The sequence below is a fragment of the Euprymna scolopes genome, chromosome 15 (genome assembly GCF_053919585.1).
Source record: "Euprymna scolopes isolate OS-2025 chromosome 15, ASM5391958v1, whole genome shotgun sequence".
Taxonomy (NCBI): Eukaryota; Metazoa; Mollusca; class Cephalopoda; order Sepiida; family Sepiolidae; genus Euprymna; species Euprymna scolopes.
Window position 1 is genome coordinate 88900507 of NC_136496.1, and position 24515 is coordinate 88925021.

Here is a 24515-nt window from a genome sequence, read left to right on the forward strand (position 1 = left end):
AAAATGTTGAAAAATATGTTCTAATTTCAAATCCGAATAAATCAATTTTAAAAATCTATAAAATTATTTCAACGATAATAAAAAATTTTAAGATACCAAATTAAATTTCTTTAATTTGGTATTTTAATTTTAATTTCCTAATAATTGTTGAAATATGTACAAACTTTATTGAACTAAAAATTGCATAATAACCCCCCCCCTCCCCCAAAAAATTCAAAAATAAAATGATAAAAGTACGGATCACGGGAGGTGTAATAATTTTGTTGGATTAATTTAATGTTGTAATAAAACAAAATGCTTATTTAGAATATTTTTGAAGGTACACAAGTTTCTTTATCTTTCTCTAAAAGATATCCTATTTAACTTTGTATAATTTTTTTATTCAATAATACTCTAAAATTATTGATAGTTGTTTATCAATGTTTTGATCCCCCGACTTATCGGAGAGGGACCTATGTTTTCAGTGCTAAATAACCATCCGTTAGTTTTTCCTGAAATTTTGCTACAATAGATATGCACAGTAAAATATTTTTTATTTTGCAAAAATTCCCGTTGCGTCCTCAGGGGCTCAAAAGAGGTAAAAAAAAAAAATGCCCCAAAATGACACTTTGCCCCATAGCGTTTGATCCATCCATTAGATTTTCCTGAAACTTGGCCAAAATGTGGCGGTCATTGCTCTTAATATAAATTTGGCAAAATTCTGGTTCACATCCCTCTGGGACTCTTAGGGCTAAAAAACATTCCTTTTTGGAGCTCTTTTTTCATATTACTCAAAAACTTTGTCTACATAGTGGTTTTCCATGGTACTGAATTCAAATATACATGTCTTAAGGTGTGAAATTGCACAGTTTGTCCATTTTCACTGGGATGTGGCATTCCCAGGAGCTCAAAAGGGGTCACAAATGGCCCCAAATTTCAAAAAATGACACTTTTTACCTCATAACTTTTGCTCGATCCATTAGATTTTTCTGAAACTTGGCGGAAATGTGAAGGCATCGTTGGCCCTTCGCACTTCTCACATTCATCATTTTTTTCACTATTTTGTGTGGCATCATCTCACATGTAACATCAGAGAGAGACAACACACATGCGGCTTGTTTTCTTTGAAATAAAATGTGTGTAAAATGCTGTTCAAAAAGTAAATTTTAGCAATTATATTACTCTATTCTTAAATTTTATTATTCATTAAGAAATGAGATAATGCAGTTCTTTACTAATGATTATATAGAATTTAAATTTTAAAGAAAATGATTATTTACTTATGAAAGTTATAAACTTCTTTTTTCACTGTTCTTTCTACCAATACTTTAAATTAACTCTTAGTAGAAATACTACCATTTATAAAATTATTCTTTTCTTAATGACTTGCGATCTCAATGTTTTTCATTTGTAAGGTTATAAAACAATTCTGACGCTGATGTTTACACGTTCATGCTTACAAGGGAAATTTTGCATTTAAAATTTCATCGGAAACTTATTAAAATCACATGACATTTTTTGCAATTATAATTTTTTTTGTGAAAATATTGATTAAACAATGCTTATTTCACTCAAACTGTTAGTTTGAGAAATTGATTTTATTAACGTGGATTTAGGGGCTTTTTTTTTTTTTTTTTTTATAATGTTCCTGAAATATTTAAAAAAATTTTAATTAACATCTACAATGTTTTATTTTCATAAGAAAGTAAAAATAATTTTTTTTATATTTAGTTCTTAAAACTATAACTTTAAAGGTTTTTTGTTTACATAAAACAATGCATTTTCACTACGATTTAAAAAAAAAAAAAAAAAGGTTTATTATATTCTGTGATCATAATTTCATTAAAATTGGTTGATTTCCTGAATTTTTTTTATTGAAGGGAGGGGTCAAAATGTTTATCATTTTGAGAATTAGCCATTCATTTTTATGTACTTAGTTTTAACATATTAAATCTTTTTCAAAATGAAATGTCCACTCTGTTTAATTATAATGAAAAAGAAAATAATACAAACATGGCTGTATTGCGCAAGGATCTTTGATAATTGCTCTAAAGTATTTTGTTTAATTTTTAGATGCTTATCAAGGACCTTTGTGTAATGCTTATGTTAGCCATGTTTTTTTTTTTTTTTTGTTCTAACTGAACAGTGGACACTCACTTAATTCTGAACAAAAAACAAAAACTTTAAAATATGCTAAAGCACAAACTTATCCAAGTAGAGAGAATAGTAATTTATCTTTCATTGGATAAGATTTTTTTTTTTCATCCTTGTTTATTTTTTAATCAATGATTTCAATTAAAGAGTTTAAAATGACAAAGATGGTCCTTATTTTGAATACTTTCAGTTCAGTCATAACTTTATCCTTTCCCCCTCCTGAGAAGAAATAACCTGCCACAGTCAATATTAGCTGTTTATGCTTATATTTTCCATTGAATTGTTTTAATGTAGGTAAACCCAAATTATTTTGTACTAATTTTCAAACTGTATTTCTGTAAATCATAATGAAAAACACGGGTATGGGTGCTGTTTTCTCAAAGTACCACATGAACGTTGATTTTTGTAACAAAATTGATATTTAATTGTATCCTTTTTGTGTTACTTGTTATGAATTTTTCTTTTTGTAGATGACAAACAAAGGAATTTCTACAAACGATCAAAATGGCATGGGAGGGGTGGAAGATACAATAGAAAAGGTAAGTTTAATAAATTTTTTTTTTTTTTTTTTTTTTTTTTTTAAATTTTGATTTCTAAAGATTCTTCACTGATTTTACACTTATCGCAATGCCACTCACTAAAAAGAAATAGTTTAACTTGTGGAAGAATGTGTCATGTGATTGCTATAACCTCAACAAGCACAGATTATCAGAGACTTGTGGCCTGTGAAATATAAATTACTAGCAGGGAGACCTGACGTTGCCCAGAATTGAATGGTGATTAACAAATGTTTCACACTCCATATTTTTATTGTCATTGAAATTGATGAATTCGCCCATTTTTCAATCCAATCGATTGATTGCCTGCTCTAGTTGGGGACCCATCGTGGTACACCAGTAGGAAGCTTCACGTGCCTCACCCCTGCACTGACTTAGTTCAAAATACATTGTAGTCTACATTGCACTGTTAATGTTATAAAATTATTTTTATATATAATGGCTTACATTAAAGTTTAAAATGCAAAAGTCAAGTATCATGCTTTAATTGTCCTCTAAACAGAAACATTCATTTCGAATGCACCTCTTTCATATCAAAGAACCTAATGTTGAGTTTATGTTGGGCCTTTCAGTTTGTGTGATAAAACTTCTCTAATGCACTTGTGATGTTAGGTGTTAACTTTATTCAAAATCGCCTGTTCCTTCTTTTATCAGATTATTTTGATTATCGATACTCATTGAAGACATTCCTATACAAAACCTATCGAAGAACATTACCGTGTGAAATGGAAGAATTGCTGTTTTCTAAGTCAATCTATTCCATCTAACACTTCTTGTTGGAAAGTTCTTGACCTTAAAGTACTACTTCGAGTGGCTTCATGCCTTGTCTAGAGCGATTTTCATAAAAAAAATTAAAACTGTGCTAGGTTTTTATTTCCTAGGACAGGGATGAACATAAAATACACAAGTTGGAGTACAAAAATTCAACGATCATTTGTTTGAGCCATTGCTTGTTGTCCATCTCATGACGCATCATAGGAAATAACTGGTGTTAGTCAATGTGGCAACCCCCACACAATTAGGTTTCATGGTTTTTTGTTTGTTTCATTTCAATATTGTCTTTAAATCTTTTAAATATAATAAGAATAGTTGTAAACTGATTTTATTTTTTTCAAAAGTTTATTTCACTCATTCTATTATCCATCACCCAATATGTTTGACCAGGAACATACACTGTCACTGAGGGATAACGAGCACATAATGATTTTCCTAACCACTTGGTGGTGGACCATAAATACAATTTTGTGGATCCAGATGATCCTACAGTACACACAAATGCTATTTTATTCAATATATATATATAAAACAAAATTTATATTTTTGCAACTGTTTACATCTTTAATTTTCTTTTGCATCTTTTATTTATTACATGTAAAAAAAATACATACAAGTAAATAAACATTGGTTTGAAAAATAAATCCATTTACAAATATTCTTATTTTTCAAGGCAATATTAAAATGAAACAAATCATGGAACGTAATTGGATAAGGTTTTCAAATTGATTAACATCTATTTCCTATAATGTAGACAACAAACAATGGTTTGAGTAAGTTGATAGATGTGATCACCAAAATTAGCAAATGATGTGCTGAGCATGATCGTTTATAAGCAAATGTTTGACACACACTTTCTCTCCATTTGATTTAGAAGAAATGACAACTAATCAGCCAAAGAATCTCTTCCTCCTGATTTGTGTGGGATTTACTCATGTTAATGCTCTCATCATAAGATCACAAAGCGACATTTTCTTTTTTTAATATATATCTAACCCTCAACCTTTCTTTTCTGATCCAAAATCCAGTGACAATGGAAACCTATGATATGCAGAAAGAATTTGTTTTGTATATGTTTACTTTAATATCAGACAAATTTATCTTTAGTTGACAATTAAATATTTTCATTTACTAGCCAAATAGGTTAACATCCAAACCTGCATGATTTTTGGAATATGACATCTTCGTTATGTGATGATTATGTATGTACATAATAAAGATTTTTCTGTATTTTTTTTTTTTTTGATTTAGTGTAATTCTAAATATACAACAAATTTTATGTTGATATTTGAATGTATAAACATTCTAATTTCTTAAAAAGAGTATATTGTTCTATTAAACTTTTCTTGTTTAAATAATTTAACTTTGTTTTGTTGAAAAGATATTTTTCACTTAGTGAGCTTTGGAAGATTGTCAGTGAAAGAAATACAATTGCCAAAAGATAAGTGTTTCATTATTTCAAGTTGCCACTTTGAAAATTCACTCACAAATGTGACCATTTCACTTGCAATGGAGAGCCCTAAATATTTTTCTAGAGTAAATTTTTTTTTTTTTTATTTCAATATTTTTTTTATAATAAATTAATAAAAGAAATGTAATGGACAAATTTTTCAGTAATAACTACAATGTTTTGAAATGATTAAACATTTCTACCAAATTCTTTTATAGAATATAATGTATATATTGGTTGTCTTTTTAAGAATAATGAGGAAAGTATATGAACCAATATTTTTTCTGTAATTCCATAAATAATGAATGCAAATAGTTTGTCTTTCAATTTGAAATTTAATAGATTTTTTTTTATTTTTCATGCTATTATTTTAGGTGGTGGTGGTGGAAATTCTCGATCCAGATTAGATGATGATTATCCTATGGATGATGGATTACCTGGATCATCAGTTCAAAGGCAGTAAGTTATTTTTAAGAGTATACTAAAAAAAAAAAAAAAAATACATTTTAATTTGGCATGAAAAACTCTTATTTAATGAAAAGTTGGCATTGATTGTTTGAGTTGTCTCTTTGCAAAAATTAGTCAATTAATAATATACAAATTAGAAATATGTCCAACCCAAAATAAAATCTTTGTCTCTTTTAATGTTTTTGTTTTGCAGACTCCTCTGTCCTGGATTTAATAAAAACAAAAGTCATAAATCTTTGATAAAAAAAAAGTAATTTAAAACTTATTTTAAATATATATATATATACTATTTAAAAAGAGTATGACAGAATTGATATTTCTTTAACCTTCTACATATCTTTATTTGGACAGTGTTAAAAAAAAAAAAAAAAAAAAAAAAGGGATATAAAAATCAAGATGAATATCATTAAGTATATATCATTGATATTTCTGTTGGTGCAAACTTGAAACTTTGTTGATTTTTACATGAGGATATAAAAAAATTTTTTTTTTTTTTTTTAAATATTTTAACTTGGATGGATTTATGCTATTTTTAATCCTTCAAAAAAGATGACTGCATTTTAAAAATAAAAGGTATTCCAAGTTTTTATTTTTAGATTTTTTTTATATACACAAAAATTCAATAAAAATATTTTTTAGTTCATTTATTCAGCATAATTTGAAAAAAAAAAAAAAAAACATGTTTTACATGTTGGCATGTGTTGAAAAAAAAAAAGCTAAATGTTCAAGTTGATAGAAACAGGATCTACTTCATTTATTTTTTTTAAGCTAAAATTATATTTTATTGGCACATTGTGTATAACTGGTTTTAACTTATATATGTAAATTGTACATTAAAGAAAATAGTTGTTGTTCAAAAGTTCTATTGACAAATATGTGTAAGTAACAATGTACTTCATACAACTTTAAAGATAAAAACATAAGTCAATTGTGGCACTGCATGCATCCTATTTATAGCATAAGGATAGGCTAAAGTTTTATCTGGGTCGTACTTCTCCATATTGTATAAAGTTATGCTATAGAAATGTTCATAACTCAAAAATTTGACTGAAATTTTGCAAGGTGCTTACTGTTATCAAAATTTTGAACTTGTCAAGGGGACTCCATTTATAATATAAACCAATGATGAACAGAATCCAAATTATTGCCAAAAGTCTGACAAGCGGTTTCTGTGACTTTCACCTTTGTTCTAAATCTTCCAAAATTAAACCTGTCTAAGTTAGATCTTTATCGATATTTTGACAGGGTTTAAGTGATGTGGACAAATATTTGATGACTGAAACTGATAAACCAACAAATTCTACCTAAAATATAATTTCCTGAGTGGAAAATCAAAAGCATAATAATCAAACTTGCCTCAGAACTTTAAAAGTGGAACAAATGGTTTCTGTTTTGTAAATTTCACTCGAGTTTTGCAGTTCAATTCTTTTGTGTCACTTGAGTTAGTAATTTGATGCTCTGTGTTAAGGTTTTCATGGGTGGGGATATAGTCACTTTCATTTACAGCATGCTTTGAGTTATAAGCATATTAATAGGACACCAAAGGATGGAATATTTCTTCATAGGGAGGTGTAATTGTTTTGAACATTTTTAAATCACATTATTATTTCATTCATTAAAGTTTTCAGTATATATTTTATTTGTGAATGCTACCATAAAACATTTTAAACTTACCATATTGATGGGTAACTTTTTTCTTTTAACAATAGGGTATATTTTTTTGATAGATCTAATTTGAAAAGCTAACTTTTTCTCATAAGAAATATGTCTATTATTGAAAATGATCACCTGATTTGAATTGGCCTGGAAAAAAATGAAAACTATTGACACAAAATAAAGAATTATATCTAAAATGTTCAAGATTTTATGAAAATAACTGAAAAAAAAAAATGCAATATTTACAAGTTGTAATGGAAATTTTCATTATATTAAATTTTCACATCCTCAACTAAATTGTGATAACTAGTCTTACAGACGATTTGCATAAGTTAAAAAAAAAATCTATTCCATTTTAATTGTAAAGATCCTAACATTTTTTTTAATTACCAAAATTATCTTTGATCTATAAAAACCTGAAATTTTCATTAAATAAATTAAATATATTATGTTCCCCCACCTCATTTTAAGCTTAAGATTTTAAGTTTAAAATTTTATATTTGTTTTAGATCGGTCTGAGAAAAATGCATTTTGATTAGAAACAAAAATGAAAACTGAGGTAGTATATAAAATTGTGTAGTGTATGTTAGTGAAAAATTATTTTAAATCAATGAAAAATATTTCCATTTTATTTTTCCCAGTACTCCCTACCATAAAAGTCGGAGGAACATGAAACGAGCACGACAACAGCAACATAAAGTTTTAGAAATGGATAAAGTACAACCACGTAAGTATTTTTATTTTTTTTTATGGTATATACATCAAGTAAATAAAGTGAATTATAGGTTCTTAAACAGAAATTATCCTTTTTTTTTAAATTTTATTTATCTAGCTTTCAATTTTTGAAAGGTTTTTATTTTTTAAAATTACCATCAATTAGTAATTTAATATTTAGCATAATCAGAAAATTGATAAATACATATTCTTGCAAAACATTGAAACAATATAAAATATATTAGTTTCTATTGGTTTCCGGTTTTTAGATTACTAAAATTCCATTTTAAATAGGAAAAAGTATCTTTCTATTTTACAAGTTGCTTTTCTGTTCTTGATTTGATTTTATCTTTTAATGTCTAATGTAGAAATATTTTTATAGCATTGATTATTTCTTTCAGCAGGTCGATTAAAACGTCTTGGTCTGCCTGTAAATAATCGGAATGCAGAAACTTGGTATCGAGTAAAGGTAAAAAAATTAATCATTTTTTTGAAAAACAATGTTGATAAACAATTAACTTTAAAATTGTTAGAAAAATGAAAAGATTGAATTTTTAGAATCTATTGAAATGTGATGTTTTGAAAATCATCAAACCTCATGACTTATTTGAATTTTTTTTTTTGTCAGGTTCCTTTTGGTCATAGATTCGAAAAGAAAGACCTTTTCCAAAAAATTGAAAAGGAAATCAACATGCCATTCCAAGCAGTTCGTGTAAGTATTTAAAATCTTTTCTGCTTAGTATTAGCTAGGATTCTTGTTCTATCTTTCAAAGAACTTAACATATTGTTTTTGTCTAAATTGTGTGTAGTAATATCTGAGCACCCCACTCAGCAAGATGCTTCTATAAATATTATTAGATCATTTATTTGAAAGATGGGAACTTGTGTAAAACCTACCTTCTACAATCTTTCAATTATTTTACCATAGCTTGTTGAAACCAAATTTAGAAGAAAAGCAAGCATCCTGTGCGTGTCATACAAACACTTATGGATATCTACATATACACATGTTCCTGTAAGTCTCATGATAACACAATGAATGTGTACAACTTTGACAAGCTGAAAGCACACAACTATTATTTTATGTGTATTGCGGTACACAGCCCATCTAATGTCACTGCATATTAAAGTATGCTTTCATTTTGATGGTGTAGTCTCTAAACCGATAATCGATAATGATGTTAAATAGGTTTATATCCTGACATTGTTCTTTGTATACTTTGCGATGACTTCTATACTTTTCAAAACTAATTTGTTTTTGTTTCTGAACTACCGACAGGATTTTAAACTGTGCTAGATTTAATACAAAAGCTTTATGGCTGGTGATGTGGACTTTTGTTGGTTACACTGAGCAGAATATGCAGGAAATCTTTGCTCTTGAGTATGCATTATTGTTATATAAAACTCAACATGTGTCAAGGATACCAGATTAAGTGTAGTTGACACCTTCATATATCTTGACAACACTGAAATTGATTCTTTGATTTTCAAATATTTCTGTTTGGTAGGGTTTAGAATTTTTGTCGAAGTGGAATCAACCTATCGGACAATAACCAAGTTTTCACGCACAATGGATGTTTACCAATCAGACATGAGCAAAATATAGCTTTTTTTTTCCCCCCTTCAAGTTTGATTTCTTTTATGCTCATCAAATCTCTCCATTTCCTGTGGGCTTATCACGTTCTTCTCCATAAAACAAAAAAACTAGCCTATTTTTTTTTTTTGGGGGGGGGGGGGGTCCATGCACTTGTAGCAGAGTGTACACTTGTTTCTTCATAGTAAGATTGTGTCATTACTACTACAACTTCTAAAGACCAAAAAGGCTAACAAAGCCTTTGGTAGGATTGAAAAATTACTACCAAAATAAAGGTTAGTATGTATAAGTTGTGCATCTTGTTTATACTTTTTTATTTATTGTACCATGTACTACTGACATGTGAGCGTTTTGATATGCAAACAATTGTTTTGAACATTTATAAGGAAAATAATTTTCAAATCTTTAATTTTACACACTATCCAACACTTGCTAACATGTAAATCTGCTATAAAATCCTTAGATTTTGTTTTCAATTCTCATGATAGTTTTTTTTTTTTTTAATCATTTAACATGTAATGATTTAATTTAAATGTTAGACAACTGCTTCTTTACTTTTGACATTTTTATTTAAATCTTTTTAATTAATTTCTCTTTTTGGAATTTATCAAACTTTCTGGTGGTTTCTTGCCTCTTTTTTTTAATCTCGTGAGTTAAAGTGGCTCTTGGGATGTTTTAGACCACCTAAATAAAACGTAGATGTGCCGACAGGATTGTGTTAAGTCTGACGAACTGTGCGATTCTTCTACGACATTTTCTCCATGCACACTTTTTTTTTGTTGTTTTTTTCATGACAACCAAATGTATTTTGAATCTCTAATTTTTTTTTACCATTTTTTTTTTTTTTCCCCCAGTTTCAAAATGAAAATGAACATTCAATATTCTACGTTCAAGACAAACGGACAGCAGATGCAATACGAGCAGCAGATAAAAAAATTTTAATGTCAGATGGATTCAAGGTTCTTTAATTTCTCTTGTCTTAGAATAAAATAATCTATTTTATATAATTCAAAATTTGTATATTTCTATATATTTATGAACCTATATACTCTACAAACTTTTCATAGATTTGAAATTTGATGTATAGGGTATTTGAACATGGTGGAAAACTTTTTAATTGGTTTTCATCCGGGAGGTGGGGGGCTGCTAACAGGTCAAAATTGAACAATTGGTAGTTTGGACTCACCAGATTTTTATCTATTTATCAACTGTTTCACACATGCGTAGTCGTAAAATATGACAGCTTCTTTATGTTAAGAATAAGTAGTTTTGAAAGCACTTTTAAAAATCGTATTAAGCTGATCTAATGGTTATGTACTTGACTCGCTGTTTTTATTTTTTGATTTCGATCTCATCTCAGCTTGAGTATGTTTTTTACTAACAAGATGTGACCTGTTTAGAAAAAAACATAATACTTGTATATACATCTCAGTTTCTGTATTAATTAAAACTAGCGAGACCTGTGGAAATTCCACAGAGGACTTGTATGTAATATATTGATGTTGGCATTCTGTAGATGTTCAGTGTAAATGGAGACACTCTGATATTATATCTTGTTTGTTAAAACTCTAAAAGTATTTACCCAAGCTAGTAGGGACGCCCGGCATAGCCCGGTCGTAAAATATGCTTAAATATTTATATATATAAGATTTTGTATATATTATTATAGAGTTAATGTTCTATTGATTTTTACATATTATAAAGTTGCAATTTCAAAAATAAAAAAAATATATCCATAAGACTTGGGTGCCTTAACTTGTATTGAAACCGAAATAAAAACTTAGGAAAAAATATATATTATATAACTTGAGTTCCTTCAGCTATAATCGAAACCAAAACTTATGAAGAATTCTTGATAAAAATTATTTATAAAAAAAAAAAAAAAATAGATGACTTAAGTGCCATCAGCTATAATCAAAACCGAAACCAAAATTTATGAGGAATTCTTGGTAAAATTATTTATGACAAGAAATGGAAGTACATAACAATTAAATGACCCAGATGTAAGCATGACACAGAAAATAACACACACGCTATCGTATTAATATATAGATATAATATTTATGCATATTTTACAACTGGGCAACACCAAGCAAACTGTTAATAATTTAATGAAGTTTAGTTATTTGATCTATTGTCACGTCCTCATTTTCCATTAAATGATTGTACTGTAACTGTTTGTGATGCTCATTGCTTATCTAAAAGTTTCTTCAGGCTGTTCCACCTCCTTCCATATACAAGACCTTACATGATACACCTATACACTTTTATAACTGAGGACGAGATCGGTTATCTCGCATGACACTACTTCATATAGTCATAATTGAACTCATGCACCTAACAAAGAAACATTGACTTAAAAAAATATTACTATCACTAATGTAATAATATTTTTATAATGCCATTTGGTTTAAAATATGTAAAACTTTATATTTCAATTTTTATTAATACCTGTGATCAGCATTCTAATATGATTGTTTCATTTTTTATATTTTTACCTTTTTTTTCTAACTTCATATTAAAAATGTTCACATTAGAGAAAACTTATTTTTCCTAAAGTAAAACTTTTCAACTTTAAAAGTTTAAATTCTGTGACCACTCATGTTTTGGTTTTGTTGCCTCTGCATGACATTTTAAAATGTATTTATCAAAATAAAGAATGCAACAACAAAGTGCTAAAGAAACTTTAAAAAATACTATTTAAAAAAAAAAACACTGAAATTAAATTCCCCAGAATGGATTTGGTTTCTTTATAAACAAATCAGTTATTTTAATTCTTTAGTTGTGACTTTAAAATAGAAAGAAATTGAAAGTATTTAAACTTATCAGTCATTTGTGGTCTTAAAATTCTTGGCAAAACCTCATGTATTAAAATATTAATTTTTGGAAGCTATTTCCATCCAATAATTTGATAGGTTTTAAAGTTATACAGGGGCCTGACAGTATTTTTCAGACACTTTGAAAAAAGTACTTTAAGGTGGTTACTAGTGCCAAAAACTTGAGATTGTAAAGTACGTAGTTGAGGAATGAAAATCAACTACTAGTGTAGTCATTTTTTTTTAGTTTGGCTTTGATAATTTTAGTTGTGATTTTTGCGAAAACTTGCGTGAGACTATTTTTCGGACAAAAAATCCTATTTTATTAAGAGCTATGTTCATGTATATGCTGCTGTATGAAAATTTTCTGCTTGTACACTTAAGCTGTCATCATTAGAATCAATTATCTGTTCTATTCTACTGGTAAAACAATTAAGTTTAATGCATTCAAAAGAAGTCGTTGGCACGGAAGAAGTAGGAAGATGGCATCAGCATCAGAAGGACCACCATGGATTTGAAGCTGTCAAAATCAATGGTCGAATACATGCTGAAGACTAACTCCGAACGGAAAAAGGACGGAAAAGATCAATTGGCAAGAGGACTGAAAGGAGAATGAAGAGGACTGTGACGTAGCTTTTAACATCTTGAGAAAAAGTTAGAGCGAGAAAAGTGAAGGAGAAATGTGAATTGAATGTAAATGTCCAAATAGTATAGAGAACGCTGCATAAAATTGGTTTGAAGTATGCAAAGGCTAAGAAAAAAATTACACTAACAAAGAAACACAAAGGAGCAAGACTGGAGTGCTAAAAGGTGGTTAATAAAGCATGTTGACTTTAAGAAGGTTATATTTACTGATGAGAAGCATTTAAAGTTTGATGGCCCAATGGATGGTGTACTTGGTTGAGAAGAGGTGAGCCTGTCGTACTGAACAATCGACAGATGGGAGGAGGAGGAGGAGTTATGGTTTGGGGTATGATCTTTGTTAATGGAAATATATGGTTGGAGTGGCTGAAAGGACGACAGAACAGCAAAAGCTACAAACAGTTGCTGAACGAGAAAGCCCTACCAAGGATAAGAAGAGAGATGGGGAATGATTTTGTTCTACAGCAAGACAATTGCAGCATCCATGTGTCAAAACTCATGAAAGAATGGATGGCTAAAGTGAATATGACTACTTTGGAATGGTCTGCAAAAAGCCCAGATCTAAATTTAATGGAAAATGTTTGGGAAATACTTGTGCAACTTGTCTATGATGGACCTGAAATAACGAAAGAGGCTCATCTATGGGAACGAATACTAGATGCCAAAAAGCAACTAATAAAAACATGTACAGACGTTATTGTGCACAATGACGTTGTGATCATTGTGAAGAGAGATTGATAAAAGTTATTGAGAAGAAAGGTGATATTACAGACTATTAAGTTTTTCAACGATGTCTGAAAAATGTTGCGTATGTTTTGTAAAAATTATGAAAATTAAATATTTTTCCTTACCTAATCGATTTTCTTCCATTTTTATTACAGGTATTGCCTTTATATGTTTATGCTATTCTATTGAAGGAATTTCGCTACTTTATGGTACTCGGAAAGTCAAATACTAAAGTATCCGAAAAATATTGTCAGGCCCTTGTAGTTCAAATAAGGATTAATTATTATTCAATAACTTTGAAAATCTTATTTAATATTTATAATTATTTTTCAAAATGTAATTTTTGATATCAGTTTTTATTCTTTTTGCGTGTAATATTTATTTTCTGATTCTTTTAGGTGGTGTTAATTGTAAAGCCGTGTGGTCCTCCAATGACTGGATTAGATCCCAATGTTGCAAGTGAACTCAAAGTAAGATTAAAAAAAATTTTTTTTTCAATTATGGGAAATTGCTTATGAAGGTCCAGAAACCACTCAAGAATAAGGCGTAAAAGGATTGTTGCTATCCTAATTGGAAACAGTTGGTAGAATGGACAAAAAATTATTTAAGCGGACTTAATTTTCCAAAAGGATGGCTTAACAAGTGTTTGTTAAATTTGATGATTGTTATAGTCGCCTGAAAAGCAGCCTTATGTTATCCAATCCCACAGACAAGATGTTCTAGGGAAGAAACTTTAGTCATAAGTTTTTTTTTTTTTTTTTTTTTTTTTTTTTTTCCATACAGAGAGAAAAGTTTCTTGTTATGGTTGTAGCTAGACAAGTTCTTGCTGTGAATGTTTTGCAGGGAAGAGGGAATAGGGATTGGCACAGCTGAGCATTTATCTTGAACATAATACAGAAATAGACTTGCCACATTTCTTCTATGTTGAAGATGTCCATACAAAAAAAAATGCTCAGTGGCACCTCCCCAGATATAACAGTACCTCATCTTGGGACAAATCTGGTTCTCATACATGGAGAGAATTGTTGGCAGTGAGGTACTTTCTTGAGCGATAGAAGGATCCAACACTTTTTCCGATAGTCTTAACAACAGATTTGATGTAAGAGGACTAACTTGAGAGAACCATTCATTTCTGTTGAAGAAAAATTATACTCTGAGTGTTAATAATGAAAAGAGTTAAACTTGGTTTTAGAGGAGTTAAAAGTAAAAAAAAAAAAATTTCCCCCTCATTGGACTGCATCCTTCAAAGAGGAAGAGTTGTAAAGACTAATTATCAATGTGCTTTGAAGTGCTGCCATAAATAGTTGTCATTTGCATAGATGCCAACGAATAATCTCAGAATATAATTTGGAAGATCATTTAAGATCATGAAGAAGGTTGGACTGAGAGTGGATCCTTGAGGCATGCCAGCATTGATGCTATGTGTTATGCTCTGCTGCCCATCAACAACTATTATAGATCTATGTAAGAGAATTTGATGGTTGAGAGGACATTTCCAGATGTTCCATAGCTAACAAACTTGTTAAACAAACTTTTGTGCGAAAAAAAAAAAAAAGAAAACCTTTGATATATCAAGAGCAATCATCATAGAAATGAAGCCCCTGCTGAGAGTCACCAATCTTGTGCAATATCACAATCAGCTGTAGATCTTGTATGGTGAAAATTTCATATTGTTTGTCATTAAGAAGATTGTCTGAAGTGGTTGACATTTTGATTAATTAAGTTCCAGAAACTTGCTCGCAAAAACTGACTGGTCTGTACCAGGGGGCAGAGGACCGATCTACAGTATTTTTAAATACTGGGCAAAGCAAAGTCAAAGGTGATGAAAAGCATTTCTCTTTTAAGCAATCATTGAACAGCTTTTTAAGGATGGAGACTATTTTGGTTTGCAGGTTCTTGAGTACTATGACTGGAAAGTTGCCTTGTTAGTATCAAGACTTTTGATAAATCTAGCAACCTCATGGGCAGTTATTTGTATGAGTGTGTTTTTGTCATGAGGGTGGTGGTTGAGTGGTCCCGATTACAAATGGTGTAATTTGCTGCAAAGTTCTCTGCAAAATGTTGGTTTTATCAGATGCTGAGGAAATAACCTCTGGTCCATTAATGATAGCTTGTATAGAGGCCTTACATCTGTTCAGCACCTTGTTTTTTATTCTCCAAAACTTATAGAAGCCTTTGATTGGCCACTCTACACCTTTTATCGATCAAATTAAAAATCAACATAATCAATTAAAAATCTAGTTTTCAATTTTATAAACAAATCTTTTTACAATCTTGATGAAATGAGGAGTAAAGAAAGACATGAAACGGGGTAAACATAAGACAACACGAATTGATGTGAAATGCTGTATTATTGAGTTGCTCAAAAGCATGAAGATTGGTGTGCCTTAGCAAGGGCAAATGGCTGTAATGAAAGTATGAGAAAGTTGGTTGTTGAAGGTGAAAAAAAACACCGAAACAAAGTCACAAGGAGGAGTCAAAAATGAACTAAAAAATGTTGTCACAAGGATTATTTAATAAAACTTATAGGATAATTATCAAGTTAGCTTAAAATATTTATCTGAAAAATCCAGAAATGGAAACAAGTACAATCAAACATCTTGATGGAACTTGTTTTACACCGAAAAAAGTTATAGGTGCGCTTGTTGGGGGTAAACACGCCTGCAAGATTTTTTAGAAAAACTTTAAAAGTTTACTTCAGATCATAAAACTATTTATAATCAAGATGAAAATAATTTAAATATGTTCTGTAGAAGACTAGAACGTAAATCTCTACATAATGTCACTACCCAATTCGAAGGGACCAAATGTACATTGTTTTGCATTGTACGCCAGTCAAGATGTTGCCTATTATGAAATACTTAAAGGCTGCATTAAAAAGGCTGACTTCATCTAATGGATGGTACGAGCATTTGAACATTTGGCGAAGACAGTGAAAATAAATGGCGGTTGCCATAGATAATGCTCCATCTCATTCTTTTGTAGAAAATTCTTTGCCCACAAATCTTCAAGATGTTACAATTCTTTGGTTAGGACCATATAGTGCACTATTATCTCCAATAGTTATTTTGGTTTTCCATAAAATCAAAATCAAAAGAGATAATGTTAAAAAGGTTAGTTGAAGTATTGGCAGATCCTCCTATTGGATTAATAAAATTCCAATATCGGTTGAATCGCATAAAATAAGTGTTTAATTTAAAAACTAAGACAATCAATTTAGAAACTAATGCATTCAAACTAAAATAAATAGTGCATTCAATTTAAAACTAAGGCAATCAATTTTCAATCGATTAAAAATCTAGTTTTCAATTTTATAAACAAATCTTTTTACAATCTTGATGAAACGAGGAGTAAAGAAAGACATGAAACGGGGTTAACATAAGACAACACCAATTGATGTGAAATGCTGTATTATTGAGCTGCTCAAAAGCATGAAGATTGGTGTGCCTTAGCAAGGGCAAATGGCTGTAATGAAAGTATGAGAAAGTTGGTTGTTGAAGGTGAAAAAAAAAAAGCATTGAAACAAAGCCACGATGAGGAGACAAAAACAAACTAAAAAATGTTCTGCCTTGTCACAAGGATTATTTAATAAAATTTAAAGGATAATTGTCAAGTTAGCTTAAAATATTTATCTGAAAAATCTAGAAATTGATAGAGCTTGTTTTACACTGAAAAAAAGTTAGAGGTGTGCCTGTTGGTGTAAACACACCTGCTAATATATCTAAAAGCAAAATTTGTTTTTTTTTTCTCTTCATAAAAACTTTAAAAGTTTACTTCAGATCATAAAATTATTTACTATCAAGACAAAAGTAATTTAACTATCTCTACTCCTGTAGCTTTTTTTTGTGTGTTTATTGATATTCATATAAAAAATCCTTTTTCTACTTATTTAAAAAGAAAATACAACTTTGTTATATGGGTCGTGGAATTGTATTCATCTGCAAAAGATCTAGCTAATTTGCATATTCTTTTAAATATTTGTTTTAATTAATTCCATATTAGTTTTTTCTATTTTCTTATGGGATGATCATCTTTAGTTAACTTATGTTTAATTCATGTTGATATTCTACATGATTTATACTTGCATAATATTTGCATAAAAAGATTATAGTAAACACAAACCTCTTTCTATATATATGCATATATTAAAAAAAAAAATTTGCCTACCAGTTTTTGGTTTAGACATGAAACTTTATAGGGTATTCAAACCCATGCAAAACTTTATATTTGAGTTTTAGCCAAGGAAAATTGGTACAAAAGTTTGAAAAAAAAAAAAAAAAAATGGGATTTGCCATATGAAGGTCCAAAGATGGCATTACGAATATGCATGCTTAACGTAATAGCTATGGGTTCATGTTTTAATTTTTAGCCTTGCAGCAAACATGTCTTCATAGCTCGGGCATTAATGTTAAAGGAAAAAGTAAATTGTAAGTGGTTTCGATTTTCTGTGGTAGCGCACGAGTCATTTTTTCTTAACTTAAATCATTACTATATATTGGGTTCATTATCATCTGAGGTAAGTCCATACGCATATAAAAACTTTAAAAAAAATAACGTTAAAGATATTAATGTATATTTGCGCATGCATAGAAGTAATGTATTTAGTTGACTTACGCATGCCAATTTAAAAAAAAATATTTTTGAATTTTGACTCCTTAGCAGCTATTTTTATTGACTAAAAACCAAATCCAATTTGTTCCGCAGGTCTAAATCCTCTATATATCAAGGTTCAAGCCTGTAGACCAAAACTGACAGTTTGGTAGAGACTATTCCATCAATATTTTATGTAAAGTAATTAAATTAGTATGTAAAACTCATTTTATATACAAAATAAAATCTTGTATTTAAGAAAAAATGTAGGAATTCAAACAAGTTTGATTTATATAAACAAGAAACATTTTTTGCCTGTTCTTACTGTTCCAATAAATTTTGGTTTATCTTAACACTGCAGTATCAGAAGTGCATTAGCCTACAATTGAAAATATAAAATGCAAGAAAATTTACTAGACATTGTATGTACAGAACTTTGTAATCTGTGCTGTGAAGTTTTAATAATCAAAATACTCTTGACTTCTGAATCTTAAAGGTTTTATCTGGATTTGTTCTGATTTTCATTTTATACACATTTCCTACATTTTAATGGATAAATTTGAAATTCTTGAAAAGAGAATTTTTATAGTAGTATCACATGGGTTAGACCTCTATACCATTATTTATTTTTTAACTAGTCTGAAAAATTGTCTTCAGGGCTGTCACATAGCCTCCTTCCAGTTGGGTTACTCGACAATGTAAGATCAGGTGGACTGTGTCCTTGGGGGCTTCCTTGCACTTTGGGGAGTCTGTCTTCACTTGTGTTTGTTTACTGCAGTCCTACTCTGTCTTGTTCTGATCCAGTTTGCAGCTACCTACTGCTTCCTACTATTTGTAGCAAAACCTGGGAGGCACAAAGTTGTGCTTTCAATGTCCCCTCTTTTGGGAGTATTGTTTCTCCAGTTTTCCTTCCATGTCTCAACTGGGTTGAAATTTTTGATTTTTGAGTTGTGGAAAAGCTTTCAGGACTGGAGTCTGGAGGTATCTGAGGCATCTTTTAAAATTTTTTGTATTGGTAAGTCCCAGGTGTCCTCTTTGATGTTTTGAATTCATTTTTGAGTTACCTCTTATCTCCTTATGTGGGATGGTGCGATTGAGCTTGCTACTAGTAGCTATTGTGTTGGATTGACTTCAGACATCCTGAGGTAATACACATGGTTTCCTTGAGTTTTTTGTCAATTGATCTTGTGTGTTGGCTCCGAGACCATTCTGCAGCATTGTAGCAGAATGCGACTGCTTTTGTTCTGAGGACTTTTTGGGAAGCTCTCCATCATGTTCCGGCTACTTTCTTTAGAGGGTTGTTTCTTTGACAATCTTATTTGCACATCCCCTTGAGGTAAGTCTGACAGGACAGCATTTTATCAAGGGTGATTCCCAAGTATTTGGGGAATTGATCAGGAAGGAGGACTGCTTCACCAGTTTTAACCTGAAAGTGGTTGTTGAGATGGAAGACTGATGTAATTGTCTATTTGATGTTCATCCTTAAGTACCACTTGTTAAAGAAAGTTTTCATAAGGGTGGTGTCCTCAGTCGGCATCTTTTTCAGTTCTTTCCAGCTGTTTCATTGATGAGCCAAAATCCAGTCATCTGTGTATCCCTACTTTACTGGTGTAGTTGTGGGCATGTCGCTGATGTAGATGTTAAAGTGTTGGCGCAAGTACCAAGCCTTGGCGAACTCCATTTTTTTTTTTTTTTTTTTTTCTGGTCTTGTTCTTATCTTCTACCAGAATGACATGATAGTGTCTGGTTCCCATCATTTTTGCAAGTAAATGTAATATCTTTCTGCAGAGGATGATCTCTGTGAGTTTGAACATAAGTCCTTCTGTCCAAATCGTGTCGTATGTTGCAGAAAGGTAGATGAATGACTGCTTCGGTTTTCAGCTGGTTTTCGTAGCCTGCCTCTTATGTATGATGTGAGGGTGATAACTTGCTCTGCAGTACTTTTCTTCTGCCTGAAGCCTACTTGTTCTTTTGGGATGTGTGGGTCCAGAAAGGGAGTCCATTTGGTGAGTGACGCTCTCTTGTAGTTTGTAGAGGCAGCATATCAGGGAGATAGGCCTGTAGCTTGCTGGATCATCAGCTGGTTTTCCAGGCTTGAGAAATGCTGTTACTTTAGCTTGTTTTCAGTAAGGGGTTGGGGTAATCTGCTGTATCAATGATGTTTGTCATTGCGTCAGCAAGCCAATTTATGGCCTTCTGTATGAGGTGGGTGATCATGATCCCATGACACCTGCAGCTTTGCCATTTTGTACAGGATGGAATGATAAAATTGTTGTCCTAAGAAAAGACGATTCCATTTCCGTGTTTTTATTACAGGCCATCTACTAGTTGGCCAGTTTTATACAAATTCCGAAAGCGATAGGAGCTGTCTAGCATGTCTGAAAGTGTCACAATGTTCAACGAGCATTATCGGAAATGCACCGCTGTACAACTCCTGTTTTTTACCGATTCAAGTTATGACAACAGAACCATTGCCAGCACCCTCAAAATGCAAATCTGGATGGTTACCTACTTGAGGGCACAGCTTAACACATCGGACAACCCTTTGGAGGTGGTGGAGTGGAAGCCCAAAGCCGAGAACACCACCAAAAGACTCAAACCAAGAAGTTCATTGAAAAAGTCCAGGCAATCATTGATGAAACTCCCCAGCAGCCTATTCAGCAGATTGCCAGAGATTTAGGTATCTCACACACAATTGTGAATGCATGTGTGAAGGAAGACTGGAAGTTTAGGTCCAACAGGCACCAGACAAGCCAGATCTTTACTGAGAAGACAAAGAACCTCAGGCTAATCGAGTCCGTCAGATTGCTCAACAAACTGAAGCATCCCAAGAAGCCAAAAATACTCTGGTTCTTTTCAGACAAAAAGAACATTTGTCAGGCCAGGTGCACAACAGCTAAAATCATCGCAGGATTGGCATGAATAATGGAGTGCCCAGCATGATGAAAACAAAGTTTCCAGCCACGATTATGGTCTTTGGTGTGGTTTCAAATGAGGGCCACATCATGCCATCTCACATCTTCGAAGTTGACTTGAAAGTCAACACCAAAGTGTACCTGGATATGCTAAAGAGTGTGGTGCACCTCTGGTGCAATCAGGTGGCCGCTGGCAGACTGTGTGTGTGACAGCAGGATTCAGCACCGGTCCACAAATCAAGACTCAGGCTTGGCTTCAGAAGGAGTGCTACAACTTTGGACCTTTCTCTCACTGCCCCACCTCCTTCCTTTCCCGAACTGAACCTGCTAGACTACTTCATTTGGTCATACGTTGAGAACATCACCAACATGACTTCCCACAACACCAACGTCACTCTGATTGCCACTATCCGCTGAGCTCTCACCGGCGCTTGTGGAAAAGGCATGCTCTCAATTCTGGTCTAGTATCGAGACGGTGATTGAGGCTGAAGACGGCTACATTGAATAGATGTCAGCTCTACCACATAATCAAGTTACCTGAATTGATTTTTTTCAATAAAAGTTTTAAAATATAGCTGTAGTGTTGTTTTATTGAGGGCGTACATACTACGCAGTATGTTGTTGATTGCTTGTTTTCTGTGGGTGTTATGGGTGCATTCAGGGTACGGTTCTCCACTGGTATCGTTCTTAAGATTTCTCTAAGATCCTTCCTGATACATCTCTCAAAGTTGTGGTCTAGGATGTGTTGCCCCCTGGACTTCATTTCTTGTGCAATTTTGTCATTTTGATAGAACTTTTCTTTCGCTTACATTTATTGTTAACCTAATTGATGCCAATATTAAAATCCATACTATCTGCCATATTGAACAAAAGGCACCACATTTTCTAAATTTTGCATTGGACTGTTTCCTGCATTATGTTGGAGCTTAATTTGTGTGTTGTATGATTTAGTTGAGGTCAATTTTAAGAGTGTGTGTGTGTGTGGGGGGGGGTATTACACTCTATCGCATGATGGTAAAATATTTGGAGCTATAAGATTTTTTATATTTCTGAATGTAATCTTGTATTATATATAAGGAATAATTTTGTTTGCTAATTTATTGAAAGTTTTTTTTTTTTTTCTTTTTCAGACTTGCATGAGTGGAAGATATGATTCTTCAACCAAAACTTTAACTTTAAGTAATCTTTATCAAGACCAAAGTAAGTAGAAAGATGAAAAATATATATTGCTTAGTTTTTGGTTTCCCACATAAAAAGGAGGGTGGACCTGTAAATTCACCCTTGTCCGTTTGTCTGTCCGCAATTTTCTCAATAACTATGCCTTGGAATTTTTTGAAATTTTGCACAAACATTAAACATGATATGAGTAAAAAAAGTAACAATGGATTTTTCGGGAAAACTTCGGTGCCCCCCCCCCCCCCCTCTTGGGGTGCCTTTCGGGTTAAAATAGCTAAAATTGACACTTTTGTACTTATTAAAAAAATTGATGCCTTGGATTTTTATAAAACTTTCTGAAAAGTTGTAACTAACTGATTTCTATATAATTTTGTTGGTCTATACTTTGCAATAACTCTTGCTCTTTTAGGGCTAATAAAAACACTCCATTTTTGGGACTTTTAGCATATTTGTCCAAAATTTTCTGTGTATGTCTATTTAGCAGTTTTGCATGGTGCAGAACTCAAATTTACATATGTTAAGGCCTAAAACTGCACTGTTTGTTCATTTTCAGCAGAATTTGACATCTCCTGGGGACTTTTGAGGCTAAATGGGGGGGGGGGGCAATGCTGGACTTAGGCATTTTTTTTTATGCCTTGTTCACTCAATGCATACTTTTTTTTTTTGTATCTATTAGGTTGGTGCAAAAAATATTTTTTGACTTGAAGTTGAACGTCAAAAAACATTATTTTTGTACCAACCTAATATCTTGACAACCTTCATTTTTGAGGAAAAAGTTTGTTGAAATATAAACAACTGTTTTTCTCATACTCTCAAATAACATGATTAATACTTGCTTAAAATGCAGATGTAGTCATTAGTGTTCAGCCCTCGAGAAGTGGGTGTGACATGAAATTACTTTCACTACTGATGAAACTGAAGATGATGGCTGTCACTGGAAATTTTATCTTCATAACTCTGAGCATGTCTGGGATTTGATCTTGTCTTGACAAAAGTTTTTCTCCTCAAAACACGACTTGTCTAGTTTTAATGTATGTTTTAACTTGAAGTTTTTCTACTGCTTTTCTTGTATTGCCTTTGACAAAAATTGTTCTTTCCTCGTCTTCATAAAACGTAGATGTCCTCATGTATCATCGACCTAATGAGCTTTTCATCTATATCTTTCACCCTTGCACTGCACACATCAATTTGTTGAATTCATTGTCGATGATCTCATGTACTTCAATAACAAACTCTGGTGTCGATCATGCCTTTTTCTCTGATATCGCCTCAGTTAAATCTTGAATCTTTACATTCTATCAATAATTACATTGCTTGATAAATTCCTAATTGCAAATATAGAAAATTATTTGTAAACAAATTTAAGTGGACATTTAAGTAGAATTTATTTTTGGATAGATGTGGTCTCTAGAGGAAATTCTATCAACCAAAGTATGATTTTTTTTTTTTTTTTTACCATTGGAGTATTGCATGTTGAAGGATGTCAATAAAATGAAGATACATTGAAGTAAAGTTTAGAAGTTCTGACTCTCCAAAACAAATTGATCAAAACTAAAAGTCGTTAAGTTTTATCATGGAGAAAAGATATGACAGATGTGCAATGTGAGTCTAAAAGATGGGCTTAGATCTAATGAACTTGGAGGAAAATTAAATCTTTACAGTATAGAGATGTGTGCAGAACAGGAAACTGTTGGTTTAGTCATATTGGAAGGATGGATAAAAGTTCTTGATTCAATAGATGTATAATGGTTAAAATAGTGGGTCTTATTCAAAAGTGAAGATAAAGTCCAAAGAAAACATAAGGAAGTGATGGACTTAAAAAAAGGCATAAATGAAGACCTGACGGAGATAATTTAGTTGGGAGTCAAATTTTGAGATCTGTTCAACACATGCCAACATGTAAAGTAGACATTAAACCAAACATGATGATAAATTTAAAAAAAAAAAAAAAGCACTAGTATTTGATCTAAACCAATATTTATTTGTATGACCATGAATGAATTAAAAGGAAATACAAGCATTAGACTACTACAGGATAATCTCAAAAATTGCTGATAGAATGTGAAATGTTAACCAAATTTGGAAGATGGAATGGAGATAAATTCATAACTAATGTTCTTTTTTCTCTTTTGCCAATTTAAAGGATTGCGAGAAAAGAATTTATACTTGGCTTTGAGTCGTCCACAAGTTTTTAGCCATGTTGTGAGCATCATTAAAGAGAATATCCCTGAAGTAAGTCCATTTTATTCAAGTTAAATGTTTTATCTTGTATGCTGTATCCATAACGGATATCTAAATGTTATG

The 24515-nt window shown here is 31.3% G+C and overlaps 1 protein-coding gene across 2 annotated transcripts in view; it reads left to right on the forward strand.

Annotated features, from left to right (window-relative positions):
- The window catches only part of LOC145293972 (nuclear RNA export factor 1-like), a 63243-nt gene that overhangs the window by 7790 nt on the left and 30938 nt on the right, over positions 1-24515 (forward strand). Inside the window, exons 2-10 of one of the 2 annotated variants that reach the window (XM_080140854.1) lie at positions 2604-2672; positions 5289-5373; positions 7680-7765; positions 8154-8221; positions 8381-8464; positions 10201-10305; positions 13929-14000; positions 22166-22235; positions 24355-24443. In XM_080140854.1, the coding sequence (XP_079996980.1) occupies positions 2604-2672; positions 5289-5373; positions 7680-7765; positions 8154-8221; positions 8381-8464; positions 10201-10305; positions 13929-14000; positions 22166-22235; positions 24355-24443 (728 nt within the window). The remainder of the gene's footprint in view (positions 1-2603; positions 2673-5288; positions 5374-7679; positions 7766-8153; positions 8222-8380; positions 8465-10200; positions 10306-13928; positions 14001-22165; positions 22236-24354; positions 24444-24515) is intronic. The other variant, XM_080140855.1, reaches the window with a different exon arrangement.